Here is a 16,431-nt window from a genome sequence, read left to right as displayed (position 1 = left end):
CAAGGGACCCACTAAAACCAGTAGTGATCTTGATCAGGATTCTCCGAAAGCAAGATGCCTCAGAGAAAAAAATAATAATTTTAAACAAATAAATAAATATACACACACATTTTAAAGGCCATCACTGATGCGCTAATGAATGGGAGAGTGTGACTAAAAAGCATACAGGTGAAAAATAATGAAATAGGAATTACAACATAGGTAGCAAGTTGGAAGATACACATAAGGCACTTGAGGACTTATATGCAAAAAGGTACAAGAAACAGGAAATGTCCAATAAAGTCCTTTAAGGATGCACAGCGTGGCCAAGTACAATACAACTACAAAGTGAATGGAAAACAGCCAACAGAAAAATATACTAATAACAAAGATCAAAAAAACTCACCTATCAGGAAATTATTACATATGAAGAATAGCTGTAATTTGGGTTAGACATAATTTGTATTTTTTGAATCCCACTGCTTGCTTTTTTTAACACCACTATACAGCACTACACTTGCTAAATATCAGGTGCCCTGAGTAAAAAAAAAAAAAAAAAAAAACAAACAAGTTAATAAAACCACCATCAAGGCATCTTGTGCAGATCAGGAAGGATAAGTGAATTTGTTCCCTGGAAATGACCATGGAGAGGTGAAAGAAGGGATAGAAACTCTGTCATAGTCAACTGAGATCAACAAATTAATACAAAGTTAACAAATATAGACCAATCTGGTTTCTGGCAGGTAATATGAATTTAGTAGATTAATCTTTACTTAAGTGCATCAGAATGAAATCTCATAAACATAATTTGTAAATTAGGCAGATATTGGCACAGGAAATGTGGGAAATGAAGAACTTGCTTATGGGAGATGGTGTCAGGCTGGAGCTGAAAAGAAGAGGATACTTGAGGGAAGTCATTAATACTTGGACTTTTTTCAAGGACTCCTCTTCATTCTTTATTTTTTATATTAATAATATTTTTATTAACAGACAGCATGAGCAAGTTAATGAGAAAATCTTTAAAGGTAGTTCATACAGAAGAGGACTGGTACATCTCTCAGAAAGTGCTGGACAGCCTTTAGGATAGTGGTAATAGAAATGAGAAAAAAGTCTTGTACTTGGTGATTAATAATTGAAACTTCACCTACACGGTGGATCTCATCAGCTGAGAACAAATGAGCAGGAATAAGGCACATTTTCTAATATATCAGTGGATGACTATGAATGACCAATATATAAAGCAGCTTCAAAGAAAGGAGTCATATGACAAGCTGGGTAAAAGTATTTCTGGTAGAGGTAGGAAGGCTTGAAAGAAAAGACGGGGTGAACCCCAGGTAAAACACTGCAGATCATTCTGCTCATTTCAATCAACAGCAGCCAGTTCACACCACAAGACACCAGAGAAGTATAATGCAGCCAAGACTAGCCTGGAAAGAGAAGAGACTGAAAAATATCTGTCTGTCTGTCAAAACAAAGACTGAGAGAAGACATGATACTTATCTGTGTATTATTCATGGTGATAGAAAACAAGGAGGAAGAAGATTAGTATACAGTTAAAGATAATATTGACATAAGAAAAGGTTATGTGAATAAGCTATTTATTAGAAGAGTGTGCCCAAAAATTACAAGAGAAGGGTTCACAGTTTCCCTAATCAGAAAACTAGCTGAGAAAGAAAAAACAATACCAAACCAAACAAAACCCAAAAAAAGCAACGAAACAACCCCCCAAAACAGATTTACAGAAGAATGCATATAAGGAAGAGGTAATATGTGATGCCTGTGAAAAGAGAATGGACTTGATGATCAAGAATATCTCTTATAGCTGTCTATATTCCTGAATACCATGCACAATTTGCTTTTAAAAAGCAGCCAAAGGGCTTGAACGCCGCAACTCAAAAAGTCAATCAAATTCATGTCCTTTGGAAAACATGTAACATTATTCAGGTAAGACTGACAAGTTTACAGCCAAAATCTCTAATATGACATCTTATTTTAAGGAACTGTCATGAGAAATAATGCTTTGCTCTTCAGAGAAGCATTGGAGAAAGTAAAATTTATTTTTAAAAAGGTAAAGTTATTAAAATAGCTGTCACTAATCTACACAAATGACTGAATATATTTTGAAAGATATTTAGATCAAATCAAGATGGTAGCTGAATACAGAAGGAACAATAAAAGATTACAAAACTGCCTCCTGTGTTACCAGGACATATCAGAAAAAGAAAGTAAGGAAAAAAAAAATGCAAGCAGGAAAGACCAGGAAAACATGCTATATTGGTTTGCAGGTGAGGTGGATACAACTGTGCAGCACATCACCTTGCAAACACTGGGATCAGCAGGGCTGGAAGGTGTCTGAACGTAAATGGAATGTGTTTTCCTGACACTGAAACTTGGTCCTAGCTGGTACCACTGAAACCAGAAATTCGTAACCTCTCAACAGTGCTACATAGCCCACTTTCTCTCCTGAGCTTCTGGAGAGAGAAAAAGACAACAAATAGAGCAATTTTATTATGTCTCCTCTGGAGAAGCATTTATTTTACTAGTCTGCCTCCTGGGGATCATTTATTGTTGGAGTGGGATGGGCAGTCCATTATGATAATCATTACAAAATTAAATTCTGTAAGAGCAGCCAAATCATGGGAAGAAAGCCTTTTCATCCTATTCATTTCTGTACATAACATTATCTAAAAAGAATGTTGAATTATTAGCTCATTAGTTTTATACACTTGTAAATTCCTAAAATGTAAATCGACATCAATGCAGGGATTGCTATTCTCCTTTCATTTTTCAGCTGCTACTTGGGAAGCATTAGCTGACACACTTCAGTTCCAGAAATCAGTGACAAAAAATACAGTAAGTACTATTGCCCAAAATGAATGAAAATGAATACTTCTGAAGGAAATTATGAAACAAAGGGATCGCAGACGACAGACATCTTGAATCTAGTAAGTATGGCATGAAAGCACAAAATTTCTACCTTAAGGAACTTAAGGTTATGAACAATTGTTTCTAAATCCAACTACAATAAATCCTTTAAGTACTTTTCCTGATACACCACATGCAACATATATTATGTATATAAAAATAACAATAACTATTAGAAAAAAACACATGAATGAAAAAGCCACCCCTCACAATGCAAAAGGCTTGCAGTACTCTCAGCAACAGTTAACAAATGAAAAGTGAGCCTGTGGGAGACCAGTTGGATGTATTGTATCATACATGGGGACTGTTATAAATCAGGATTCTATAGCTTTGTCTTTGCTTACACAATCTAAACCAGCATGGTTAGGAAAGCCAGAATTTGGCAAACTGACAGTGACTTCTAAGACACACCTGCCAAGTCCAGGTAGAACCTCTACTGTTGGCTGCTGCAAAGGTCCACTGCATTTGGAATCACCGTGCACGATTCCGTTCTATTGCCCTCTTTCCAGTGTTTCCTTCCCTTCTGACAGCTTCACTTAAATTTGAACTCCTTAACTATCTTGCCCATTTCCCTTTGAAGGTTTTTTGTCAAGTTACAATATTTTAAAGATTTTATCATCTTTTATAGACCACATAATAAATGTAAAAGGTGGTTAGGTTGGAATCAGGACTGCTAGTCTGTTGTTAGCTCTTCAGGGAGCCCATGAACAGATTGCTGATATATCAAATGAAAGATCCAACATTCACAGTGTTTTTTCTTTATTACTAAATCTTTTTTCAATTTCAAAAGTATTTCCATTAAAAGTACTCATCACAAAAAAAACCCAAAAAACAGAAAACAAAAAACAAACAAACAAACCAAAACAAAACCACAAAAACCAAAACAAAACACAAAAAGCCCCCAACCAAACCAAACCAACCAAACAAAAAATCACAACAACAACAAAAACAAAAACAAAAAATCAAACGAACAAAAAAAAAACACAAAAAAACCCCAAGAAAACTAAAACCAAACAAGAAACAAACAAGCACATAAAATGTGTACTTATTATGATTGCAATATTTAACTTCTGGACCTGACTTCACAGAATCACAGAATCAGGCTCCAAAAAAAAGAAATCTGAAGATTTTCTATTTCCTGGGATACTGCTACTGACACACTTTCAGCTACAGTAGTCTCTGAAGAACAGAAATTCACCAGTTCATCTGTTTAGCTTTCTGAGACCCAGCAACAGTTTCCAAAACATAAATGATTATAAGTTCCTATTGAAATTTACAGTTATTGGAAATAGGCCAAATAAAGTTCTGATTCTTTTATTTGAGCTGAGAAACTGCAAAAACGCAATAGGATGGTTCTAGCTAGTTTTTGTAAGAGATGAAGTTCACTTTATCAGCTTAATGGAAAAGGACTTGCATGTTCTGCAATCAGGTGAGTAGTGAGGATATTAATTTAGAATCAAGAACCTAAGGCACCTGGTAAGTGAACCCTGCATAGTTTTCTCCTTCATCTCTAATGATCCATCAGGTTTTGAGGAACAAAAATCCCTACATAGTACTCTGCTCAAGTGTTTTCCACTACCTTTCCCTTATATGCAGGTTGTAATGTAAAAAAATATGTAAGGAAGTCCTTGAAAGAATCCCAGAGTAATGCAGAGTATAACACTTATTTACAAAGAATTTCCAGAGGTCCTCTACAGAACAATGGCAACACAGAAATAAAAGTCCTTTCTTCTGTTCCTATACCTGAACCAAGAAACCAAGCTAGTGTTAATATAAAGCACCAAATGTTAGCTACTATAGTGAATCCTCAGCCATTTAGACACCATGTGTTTCACTGAACACTGTCCACTCAAGTAAAACAAATTCTCTGAAAATCTGATCTCATGCAGAGATTTAAGAAGCAAATCTTGAAAACTGAGCTAATGTGGAGAATCAATGAAAGTCTTAAGGTTTTCAAAAGAAAATTTGAGAAAAAAAATCCTTTTACTTTAAAACACTCTCTCTACTTCCTTTGGTTATAAAACCATACAGGAAACTAAGCTAAGCTTGAAATAAAAATCTGTGATTTAAAAAGCATCTGTAACTATCAACAAAGAAGTAAAAATCAGTGATCATGGGTTTTCCATAACCCATACACCAACTGTATATTTTCTCCAGTCTTTAGGTGTTATTATCAAACTCTCTCAGATATTTTGTCTCAATAGAAGTTGAGGAATTTTGATATTTGGGCCTAAGAGAAGTCAACAGCCTGCTTCAGAGAGGCAGCTCCATCTAACTACCAGATATTTTCAAATCCTGCCCAGCAATTTCATAACATGTATAAATATGATGAACATACCTTGGATACTCACTGTATCTTTTTGATTGTGCTTAAGTTAAAAGTCTGGACTCTGAAGCAAAGTGTTTTGTTCAGCTGAAATCTGAAAAAAGACTTCATTGGGCCAGCACAGAGCAATATGTGTCTGCGTCTCATGTGTTCACAATACTTTCATATCTGAAATGAAACGCAATGCCTACACATTTTTATTCAGATAGCCATAAGGGCTCAATGCTCAATATCGCAACCAGACTTACAACAGCACATCCGTCCAGATAGCAAATAAAGCAACTCAATTTCCAGTAGATTTCTATTCAAGTATGGCAAGTCCGCCTAATACACTGCTTTTGACAGTCTTGTCTCAAATACTCAACAACCAAATGAGGGCAGACAAATTGAATAAAAGCAATCAGAATTTGCATTAACCATTGTGGAGGGAAGAGTCGCCTATCTGAAAGTTGGAGAATAAGAAACGGTAAAATGTTTTAGTAGATGAAAACTGGGTCCATCTCAAAAGGGAACATCCTCTCTAGACTCCCGTAACTGTGCTGCACATCACAAGAATGAAAACAAACAGTATCTTACTCCATCCCAAACTCTTCTACCCTGGTTATTAAACTGTTTAGTCAATAAATGACTGATATGTTGGCTTAACATAGATGCCTCTCAAAGGAAAAGAGCACGTGGGCAGCAATAATCTGCCCCTACCAATCTCTTTTCAGTGAGGTTTGTGCATTCCTTCATTATCTTTATGTTGCCAGAGCTGCTTTATTTCCTGGCGACCTACAATTTTAATGAGCATGTTGCATTACCAAAACTATTACTGGTTGTTCTGTTTACATCTATTCCGGAAAACATACCAAAATAAGATGCATTAAAAGCAGCAAAAAGGATATACAGGCTTGTATGGCCCCTGTTTCCAGTGCTTCTCACGTAGTCCCTCAACCTAAAAGTGGAAAAGCTGATTCATGTTTTCACAGCCTCCTTAGTATGTAGTAGAACTTGGGACCCTGAATGGCAGAAAGATTTTTGCGGGAACTAAAATGGTGAGCATTTGGACTGCGTAAACACAACATTATGTGGAAATTTCAGCTGTCTTAATCTTACAGATGTTAAGGCCAGGTATTTCCCAAATATAATTGCAAAGGGTAAAGATCAGTCAGCAATTTTGTTTAGAACTATTATCATCATTATGACTCCAGCTTTCTCCCTCAGAGGGTCAGCTAGAGTTTGTAAGAAGAAAAAAATATAGCAACATATTTCACAAATCTGCTAAAAAACCCTCAGAACTCAGGCAACTGCTGTCTTTTTCAAAACTCTTTTGACAAATAGCATATATATTATACTCAAGTAGATATAGATGATTTTTTAGAGTTTACTGCAATTATAATGTTTGATGTTATTTGATGGAAAACCGAAACTGTGAAATAACCTATTATCTTGATCTAATGGGAACTTTTACATTTAGGAGGATTTAAAAAAAAACAAAACCAAACCAACACGTTTTTATGTTTAGCAAGTAAATATTAATTTGAAAAATCCTTATGCTTTTCACAAAAATAGAACTCGAATTGGAGAAACACAGTAGCAATTGCCTACCTAAATTCATTTCTCAAATACCTGCTGCTGTACAAGTACCAGCAGCAAAAAACATGCAAGGAGGAGCAATATACTCCAGTCCTCTGCACTCTTAATATGGTCATTTTCAAATTCTTTCTTTCCCTCCCTCCCCCCCTCCCTCTCCTTCCTTCCTTCCTTCCTTCCTTCCTTTCTTTCTTTCTTTCTTTCTTTCTTTCTTTCTTTCTTTCTTTCTTTCTTTCTTTCTTTCTTTCTTTCTTTCTTTCTTTCTTTCTTTCTTTCTTTCTTTCTTTCTTTCTTTCTTTCTTTCTTTCTTTCTTTCTTTCTTCATTCTTCACAGACAAGCATCAAATTTTGTTCTTCATCGTCACTTTCCTCCCCATCAGAACTGCTGAATATGAGAGAACTCTGGCCTTAAGTGCCATGAAAATTCACAGAGGAAAACTGTGGCAGATATAGGAATGAAATCCAGACCTTTCAGATTCACAGGTTTAGCCATTGGACATGACTTAACCAGCAGAGAAAAGCACTGGACCACAGAGGTTATGTACTGGAAGCAGTGACTAAACTACAAGGGAAGGAAAACTGTAGAGACAGTAAAGGAATGGTTATTAAGGCTTCATTAGCTTTGTTGTTCTCCTCGAGAAGTACAATCATTTACAAATACCAAAGGTGTTTTTACCTTCAGAAGCTGAAACTCTATTTTGAATAAAAATATCAAGAGAAGATTTTACAAATTTTACTACTTTATTTCAATAGCACTATAATGTGTTAAAAATTTCAATCAGGCTTCAGATCATGCTATGTTACTACAACAGCCTTGGCAAGTTTTTTGTAATGACCTTGTATTAAAGGTGGAATCTGACAGGTTTTCATTTCTACATGTCTCGGTGGTGAAAGCTTGCAACCATAAATAAATGCACTTTCAGGCTCCTGTGAGTTATGGAGTTTCCCTAGACACTATATTGGATTCACACTTTCAACATCAATACACTTCCACTAGTTCGTATTTTTTGCCATAATGTTGCAGTGTGTCATTTTTATGCAGATGGTACCCTGAATTATCTGTCCCTCAATGAAGAAAACTCTGTGACAGCAGAACTAATGCCTGACTGATGTTAATAATGCAACAGCTCAGAACTTTGTGAGGATAATGCAAATAAGACAAATAGCAATATTTGAGTCTCCTTTGTTTACTTTTATTTCATCCTATTCTTAACATGGACAGCTGCAGTGTTATTTGCTTGTTTTCAGGATAATTTTACCTTGAATGAGAAATATGCTTGACTAATTGCATGTACTGAAGAAAGGATCTAAACTTTAGGTCTTCCATACAGGGGAATTCTGATGAACACAGTTTATCCTGGTTTGTCTGGTTTTCAGTCAAAACAATGGGATGAATTAGACCTATTATTTACAAAGATGACAAATACTTACATAGAGAATACAATAAAGTTTATCATACGCTGTACGAAAATCAAAGACATGGTTGGGTTGAACATGCCCATTGATGAGACCTAGTAAAGTTTCGAGAAGCAAACTGATTCCTAACTAAAAGATAACATGAGTCATTGCACAACTATCCAGGCATGTATATTTGCACAACATCCTTCACACAATCCCTCCAGACTTAAACTTCAAATAAGCTGATACCGATTTCATTGACATAATGAGAACAAAATAAATCAAGCGAATAAAGTCCAGAGTGATCTTTGTCTCTTGACTAAGATGCATTTAGACAGTGTATCAAATGCTATGATGATTGATATTAGCAATTGAGATGTTTGCTTGAAGTAGCATTGTTAAAGCTAAATTTAAATGTTATGTTTCTGAAAGAAAATCAGTCTTCTCTTTTAAAAGTAAAGCCGAAACAACATACCTCTGCATTTGTAGAAGATATGACTGAAAGAAAAAAGTTCTTCCCTATGGAGCTGAAACATAAGTGCAATTTCTTTGGGACACAGATGCAACACAAGTCAACATCTAAAAAATCTTCTGGATAGCCAATGGGCTATAAAACACAGTACTGTTAGTATCAAACTTTTGAGGCAAGTGAAATAGAGTTAAAAGCATTTACAGTACTTAGAAGTGTAGTATTAAGACAGAAAAAAAGTTTAAATGTGTCCCACATCAATAGGACCTCTAGAAGCCATAGAGGTACAGCTTTTACAACAGTTTGGAGAAAAAATATAGCATTATCTATATACAGACTGAGTGGGAAGTACAGTAATATATTGCTATGAGAAGCAGGAGAACTATTATATGAATGTTATTTCTACTTGAGAAAATTAAAAATAGAACTGCATGCATAGCTGAAATGGAGGAAAGGAGCATGGCAGAAACAAGCTACCAATCCACCATGTTTTAATTTAGATTGGATACTATGAATCTTGCAATGTTATGGCAGTTACATTTTCCCCTCTGCAAAAAGTCTCTTCTTGGGAATTTCACTATTTTTTATCTAGGGCCTCAGAAATCTTAGGAACAGGAAGGAATGTTGTAATTCTCAACAGGCAGATGATAGATCTTTTCTGAGGACTTGCTTTTTCCTCCTGTACAGCAGTTGCCTTTATAATCTCCTTTCTTCAATAAGAAGTTGTCATATTTTTCCACACCATTCCCATTAGCAAAAAAATTCCAGTTTAAATTTTGAAGGGTGATAAAGTCAAGTGTCTAACTGCATAAGGTTAGTGGGGTAGCTCTGGAAATAACTTTCTAACAGCAGCTGACATAGAGTGTATCAGAGAAGTAAAAATGTGGAGCACATGATTCCATTCCTCAACTAATTACATTTGAATGAAGACACTTGGCCTCTCTCTTTCACCTGCTGGCAGAAAATTGACATGTCATTAGCAGCTCTGATAAGACCACTGAGACTGAAAACCATTGTTAACTGCTGCCAGAAGATATCTGCAACAATATTGTCACCAAAATGTCAAAACAGCCCTTCTTAGGAGGTCAAGAGGTCTTCAAACTGGTGCTTTGATAGAGGAAATGCTCATTTACAGAGCTCAAGTTGAACAAATCTCATCTGGTGCATTAAGGAACAGTCCTTAAAATATTCATGCACTGAAACAACTTCAGTCAGATTGTCTGAGACTTTCAGGTGGCATCTTTGGTTTCTACTTCATCAATTCACTGCTATGAATAACTATTTTCATGTCTAATTTTACCCCTTACTCTTTCAAGTTCTCTGAATTAGACTTCTTGAAAATGCCAAAAGTGTTCTTTCCAGAACATGAGTGTCCTGTGGCAGTATCTGCCCAAGGTAGTTCAAAGCAAGATCCTACCTTCTATGCAAAATCCAAGTATTTACCCTTTCTGGAGACCACAAAAAAATTTCATGCAGTTTCTTCTAGTTAACAGAAAGTATAAACTAGAAATAAGAAAACCAGGGTAAAAGACAGCAATGATAGCATAAATCTAACCTGGAAATTTGTCTGTAAGGCTCTGAACAACCAGAACTTACACAGTCCAGATGATCTGCAGATCAGATGACCTTCAAGCCTAAACTGATTCTAAGTGCCACAAAGTAGGAATAAACTAGAGAGTTCAACAGCTGCTTGACACGCTGAATGCAAACAGCCTTCAACAAAGTCTGAGAAAATGCTGCAGGTAAGAACATTGAACACAATATTTGAGAACAAGGGCTCTAATGTTCTGCCTGTAGACAATCCCACAAGGAGACGGAGGGAAGCTGGAGACCAGCAGGAGTTTCTCACGTTAACAAAGCATGAACAACATTTCTATGATCTGGACGAAACGATTTAGTGCACCCTTAGTAAGTTTGCAGATGACACCAAATTGAGTGGGAGTGTTGATCTGCTAGAGGGTAGGAAGGCCATACAGAGGGATCTGGACTGGCTGGATCAATGGGCTGAGGCCAGTTGTATGAGGTTTAACAAGGCCAAGTGCTGGGTCCTGCACTTGGGTCACAACAACCCCAGGAAGCACTACAGGTTTAGGGAAGAGTGGCCGGAAAGCTGCCTGGCAGAGAGAGATCTGGGGATGTTGACTGACGGCTGTCTAAACATGAGACAGCAGTGTGCTCAGCTGGCCAAAAAGGCCAAGAGCATCCTGGCTTGTATCAGGAATAGTGTAGCCAACAGGAAGTGATACTGTCACTGTACTCTGCACTGGCGAGGCCCCCACCTTGAATACTGTGTTCAGGTTTGGGACCCTCACCACAAGAAAGACATGGAGGTGCTGGAGAGAGCACAGGCAAAGGAAATGAAGCTGGTAAAGGGTCTGGAGCACAAGTCTGATGAGGAGCAGCTGAAGGAGCCGGGGCTGTTTAGCCTGGAAGAAAGGAGGCTGAGGAGAGACCTTATTGCTGTCTACAACTACCTGAAAGGAGGTTGTAGCATGGAGGGTGTGTTGGTCTCTTCTCCCAAGTAGAAAGTGACAGGATGAGAGGAAATGGCCTCAAGTTGCACCAGAGGCATTTAGATTGGACATTGGGAAAAAAAAGCCCTTCACGAAATGGGCTGTCAGGCATTGGAACAGGCTGCCCAGGGAACTGGTGGAGTCACCATCCCTGGAGCTGTTTAAAAGGTGTTTAGATGAGGCTCTTAGGGACATGGTTTAGTCCTAAAGTTAGGTTAGGTTATGGTTGGACTTGATCCTGAGGGTCTCTTCCGACTGAAATGATTCTATGACTCTATGATTCTATGACATGTGAACCCATATAATGTCACCTACTAACATGCTCTGGAACCCTCCAATCTCAGGGCAGGCTTGAGTGTCAACTTCATCTTGCTGAAAATGGCAGCAAAAATTCCAGACTTTCAGAAAGGAAAGATGAAGATCCATAAATAGAAGCATAGATGTTAGAGTGCTAGATTTCAGGGAAATAAATGCTAAAATAGAAATTCTTCCTGCAACAAAGCACTGAATTCGTGGTGGATGTATGGTACCTTCTTCACAGGGTTGTTCAGTACCAAAGGAAAAGCTGATGATGTCTTGAAGGCACTGTACAACTGAGCAAGAGAACTCCAAAGATAATGCACAGCTACAGACTATGGGATTTGCTCTTATCACAGAGTCAAACCCAGTTTACTATCCATAGTTTCAGCTGTTTGTTCAATATGCACATGCACTTCTGGATAAGGGTGTGTTAATATCCACAGATGATTTGAGCCTATGAGCAATTCTGACTCATTTTATAATTCCTGTGCCTCCAGGGCAGTTCCTGTTTGAATGGCAATACATGGCTACGTGAAGTAATTGCTGAATACTGATGAGATCATACTTATTTGTGCTGAAATTTTGCTTCCGTGGATGTGTGCTTTTTTTGGTTTTTGTTTTGTTTTGCTTTCATTGATGATGAAGGTCTTGAACTCTCAACCACTGTTATACAGCACAGCTGAGTGACTATATGACAGTACAGAAAAGAGTAAAGCAAACTTTGTGGCATGCATTGACAATTATGCAAATTTAACTTCATCCACTCCCCTCACTCATGACATCTGATGCATGCAAACATTCTGAGAAAAAATTTTTACAAAAAGCCATGCAAGCCTTAAAATAAATTAAAAAAAAAGGCAGCTGTGCTGTATTTTATTTATTGATTTGATTATTCTGATACATAAACACCATCAGTTGGCTGTGCTTTCTTTATTATTATTATTCTTGTTCAACAGCTTCAACCTGGACATTGTATATAAATGAACTTAACAAACACTGAATATGAGAGTACTTAACTTCTAAACTACATGTAACCAAGCATAAATATTTGCCTTAAAATCTGATGTTTAATTATCAAACAACTAATCTATCAGAAATGTTAGATAAATTCTAGTAAATTATATATTTTCATGATTTTCTATGAAAAAAAATATATTCATAAATAAACATACACATATGTATATGTACACGTATGCATACATTTATGTGTACATGCAAGTAAAAATGCACTAATCAGGTTACATTTACTACATCACTGCTTTGTTGAAATTCAGGGAATGGCTGAAGGTGCAACTGACCTTACATGATTAATTCTGAAAGGTTTACTTCTTTGTCGTGCTGATTTGTGACAATCACCTTGCTGCTCTGTAGAGATCATAGTATGCCTCTCTATATATTGGTATGCTATCAGAAACAATGATGATCATTTTCTACTACTGTGAGAAGATGAGAAATGCTTAGGAGACACTTATGTTCATTGTTCTCTGTTCAGGTATTTATGACTATGTCTAGATGTAAAAATATAAATTACATTTACATATTTATGAGCATTTTCATGTAATATCCCCATTTTGATTAAAATGACAATACCCCTACATTACTACAATGCAAGTCAGAAATCTAACTACAATGCATTTGGTTTTATATTTTTCTTAAAAACTTCCTAAATGAAAACAATTAACAAAATATAGTATAAATAGTGATGTTTGATAAACAATGAAAATAGTCTGCACTTAGGGGCAATTACAAAATTGTAAAAATCTAATCTATTATACCACAAAATCCAAAAATATCTCTCTCGGCTTTGAGAAGCAGAAAATATCCTAAAACTTTGTGAGAAAATACATGGGCTGCAGAACCATGCAATGCAAATTGAAGAGTGCAGGCAGACACTCACCTCTACCTTTGCTCTTTGATGCAGCCACTGGAAGCAAGGAAAAGATTGCAGAAGAAGAGAACAAAGATAGATTAGACAGAAGTTTGAGCAAGTAAGAATACAAAGAAACTTTATCACTATCGATTCAAAGCTAAGAAATACCATTTCTAGGATTATTTGACCAATTTGTTTGAGACACTGCAGTACTATGAGATAGATCAGATCTATGATTCTGTCAGAAGACATGTTGAGAACTTAGAAAATATATCACAAAACACACTCAAAAAGCATAGCAAGGAGTGCAGAAAAATCACGAACTATCAATCACAAGTAGGTGAGAGCATGTGTCCACACATTCGTGAATTCTAAAACCTACAGCACAATTTGCTTTGCCAAAAGTACCTTCTGAAGTACCTGAAATCATTCCCTTGCTCCTACTTCTTGAAACATCATCCTCCTGTGAAGCTGATGCAAACAAACACCATTTAAACTGCAGGTACTCCAATTACTTATAATCTGTGTTACATGATCATTGTTTTTCTTCATTCAGGTTGTTTATGCACCCTAATAGAGCATGCAAAGCAAAAGAGCAGACAGTATTTTAACAAACAGTGATCAATTTTCAAACTTAGAAAAAAGAGTGGCAGACAAGGTGCAGACATTACAGGCTTCTTTGAGTCTCCTGGAGAAACACAGTTTCACACTATTAGTTCCAAAAGCACCAAAAAAACGCAAAAAAACCCCAGGAGGTTAAAATGTTCCTCTAACATCTACCCTACTGCCAAAATCAACAGAATTATTACTTTCTGTTTTCTGACTCTCATGGATAATGTTGCTGATATACAAGATTAATCAGAATCCAAAGTGAAAATGGAATCACTCTGCTAGCTTGTAAATTACATAAAAGACACTACCCACAACTCTTTAAAATCTCAAGCGCACTCTGAAAGGCATTCATTCAAGAGCATATTCATGACAAGAAAGGTACCTCAGAAAAACAAAACAAATAATTCTTCTTTGGCTGGTGCCTCTTTTAAGGCAGAACTGCATTCACAATTGAAAGGCAGCTAAACTTGTGACCAACAAACACACACACACAAAAAAGAAACACTTGCTCTCTTGGCTTCTCTTGTTCGCACAAAAAGGTATTAGTAAGGAGAGCATGGCAGTGATGACCAAGTTGCCATATATGAAGAATTGTTGAAAAATTAAAAATTTTAACTTTGTGAATGCACCCAAAAATGTAATGTTGATTCTCTAGCTTTTTTTTTTTTTTTTCTGTTGCTTTGTTTTGTTTCTTTTGTTTTTAGTTTCTTCACTGATCCCTCCTCTACTTCCAGATTCACCATTCTGCCTGGCTACCATTCTCCTGGCAGTGAAAACAAAACTGAAAAAGCAGTCCCATGGTGTCTTAAATCAACATTACTCCACAGAACAACTCTGCTTTGGGTTGGTACGACACATGCAAATGCTTCTGCAGAGCTGTTTCTGCAAGGCTGTTTAACAAGAGATACTCACCTGCAAAGCAGACAGTAAATCCTACTAAAAATTGCTTTCATGGGAAACGAATTTAATGGTGCCATTCTAATTTTGTAAGAAGTGAGCAGTTTCCCCTTTGTTCACATATAAGCTGATAATGAATGCATCAAGTTCATCAATCTGTTAATTTTCTCATGTTTCCCTTTCTTTCTTTGTCCTGTGAATTACATCTACACGAACACTCTATCACTTTGAGCCAGAGCAATCATTTACACTCAACAAAAGTCTGAAGGACACACGCCTCCCTCTGAGGTAATTCAAAAGCAACAAGAGACTTTATAGTCACATTCATAATTCATAATTAAATATATATATATACACACATGTATGTATATATATACACATACCTATATGAAAAAATATGTATGTACTTTAATAGTCCAGAATAAATACATATACACACATACATGCATATGTAAATTATATATAACCTATGTGTATGGGTACATATATACATGGATATTAAAAGAATCCAACCATTCTATGATTAGATAGCTTTATTTTGAAGCATGAGCACTAGAGAATTATTATCTATCATGTATCAGTAAATAAAGAAAATATATAAATGAGGTTGTACATTATAATTGGAAGTAGGACAGGTTACTAAGCTTCTTAGACCAATTATAACTCCCTGTAAATCCACTAATAGAGGACTAGATGACAGTGACCTTCTTACAAATGTCATGTTCAATACTTATAAGTTTTTCCATTGACAGCACAGTCCAATTACAAATCAATTCGTAAAGTTCAAACTGCACAACAGCCAAATTAGCTGAAAATGGTCTTTGAAAGTATAATTCTACCTATATATAGGAACTAACGGGACTTCTTTCCACAGATGACCCATCTTTTTAATACCTAACATGAGGGAAAATTTCTCTTTCATTATTATAATTAAGGTTAGTATTTCTTTTTCCAAAGGTGAAAGAATTTTTTGCTCTTCCCTCTTTAGTCTCCTTGTCACTCTGTGTAAAGAGAAGACAATTTTCAATCTATGTCCAACATGTTTGAAAATTTTTATTCACCTTTTTTTCTTATTACTATGTGAAAAGTCATAGGAGGAGACAAGCATACATAAATGTTTCAAATGAGCATCATCAGGACTGAAATTTAGCAGAGGGAGGCTGATGTCTTGGTTAGAGCACCAGAAATGGGATAACTCAGCTTTTTGTGCCACTGATGTCAGTGACAACAGACCCATGGGTTTCTGCAAACAACATTACAGTCAAAGGATCTATATGTACTACAGAAAAGTGTGAACAGTGATCTTCATTGGAATTTAAGGAGAAGAAAGACAAAGAGAGAAGAAAGACCATATTCTCAAAAGCCAGGCTGAAAGGCAAAACAGAGCTACTAGGTTTCTAGGTAAGACTGAGGAAAAAGAAAAGGCTCTTCTGGTCATAGTGTGTGCAAAACAAAAGGGTTGGCTACTAACAGAAGGTCTGGGAGTGAGGGGATCACAGAGCAGCAAGAAGCCAAGGTCAGAGACCTCAGGGGAGTCCACCCTGAGAGATCAGGAAAGGGGAGGAAA

At 36.4% G+C, this 16,431-nt stretch overlaps 1 protein-coding gene across 5 annotated transcripts in view; it reads right to left on the bottom strand.

Annotated features, from left to right (window-relative positions):
• Window positions 1-16,431, bottom strand: part of CADM2 (cell adhesion molecule 2) — a 679,639-nt gene that overhangs the window by 233,686 nt on the left and 429,522 nt on the right. For 2 of the 5 annotated variants that reach the window (XM_065862763.2, XM_071809845.1), the window contains one exon: window positions 13,383-13,409. The exons of the other annotated variants lie outside the window; for them this stretch is intronic. In XM_065862763.2, the coding sequence (XP_065718835.1) occupies window positions 13,383-13,409 (27 nt within the window). The remainder of the gene's footprint in view (window positions 1-13,382; window positions 13,410-16,431) is intronic. 5 annotated transcript variants of the gene reach the window in all.

This window comes from Patagioenas fasciata, chromosome 1, assembly GCF_037038585.1.
Source record: "Patagioenas fasciata isolate bPatFas1 chromosome 1, bPatFas1.hap1, whole genome shotgun sequence".
NCBI lineage: Eukaryota > Metazoa > Chordata > Aves > Columbiformes > Columbidae > Patagioenas > Patagioenas fasciata.
Note: the sequence above shows the minus strand (reverse complement) of the source record. Positions and strands in the feature narration are given on the sequence as shown.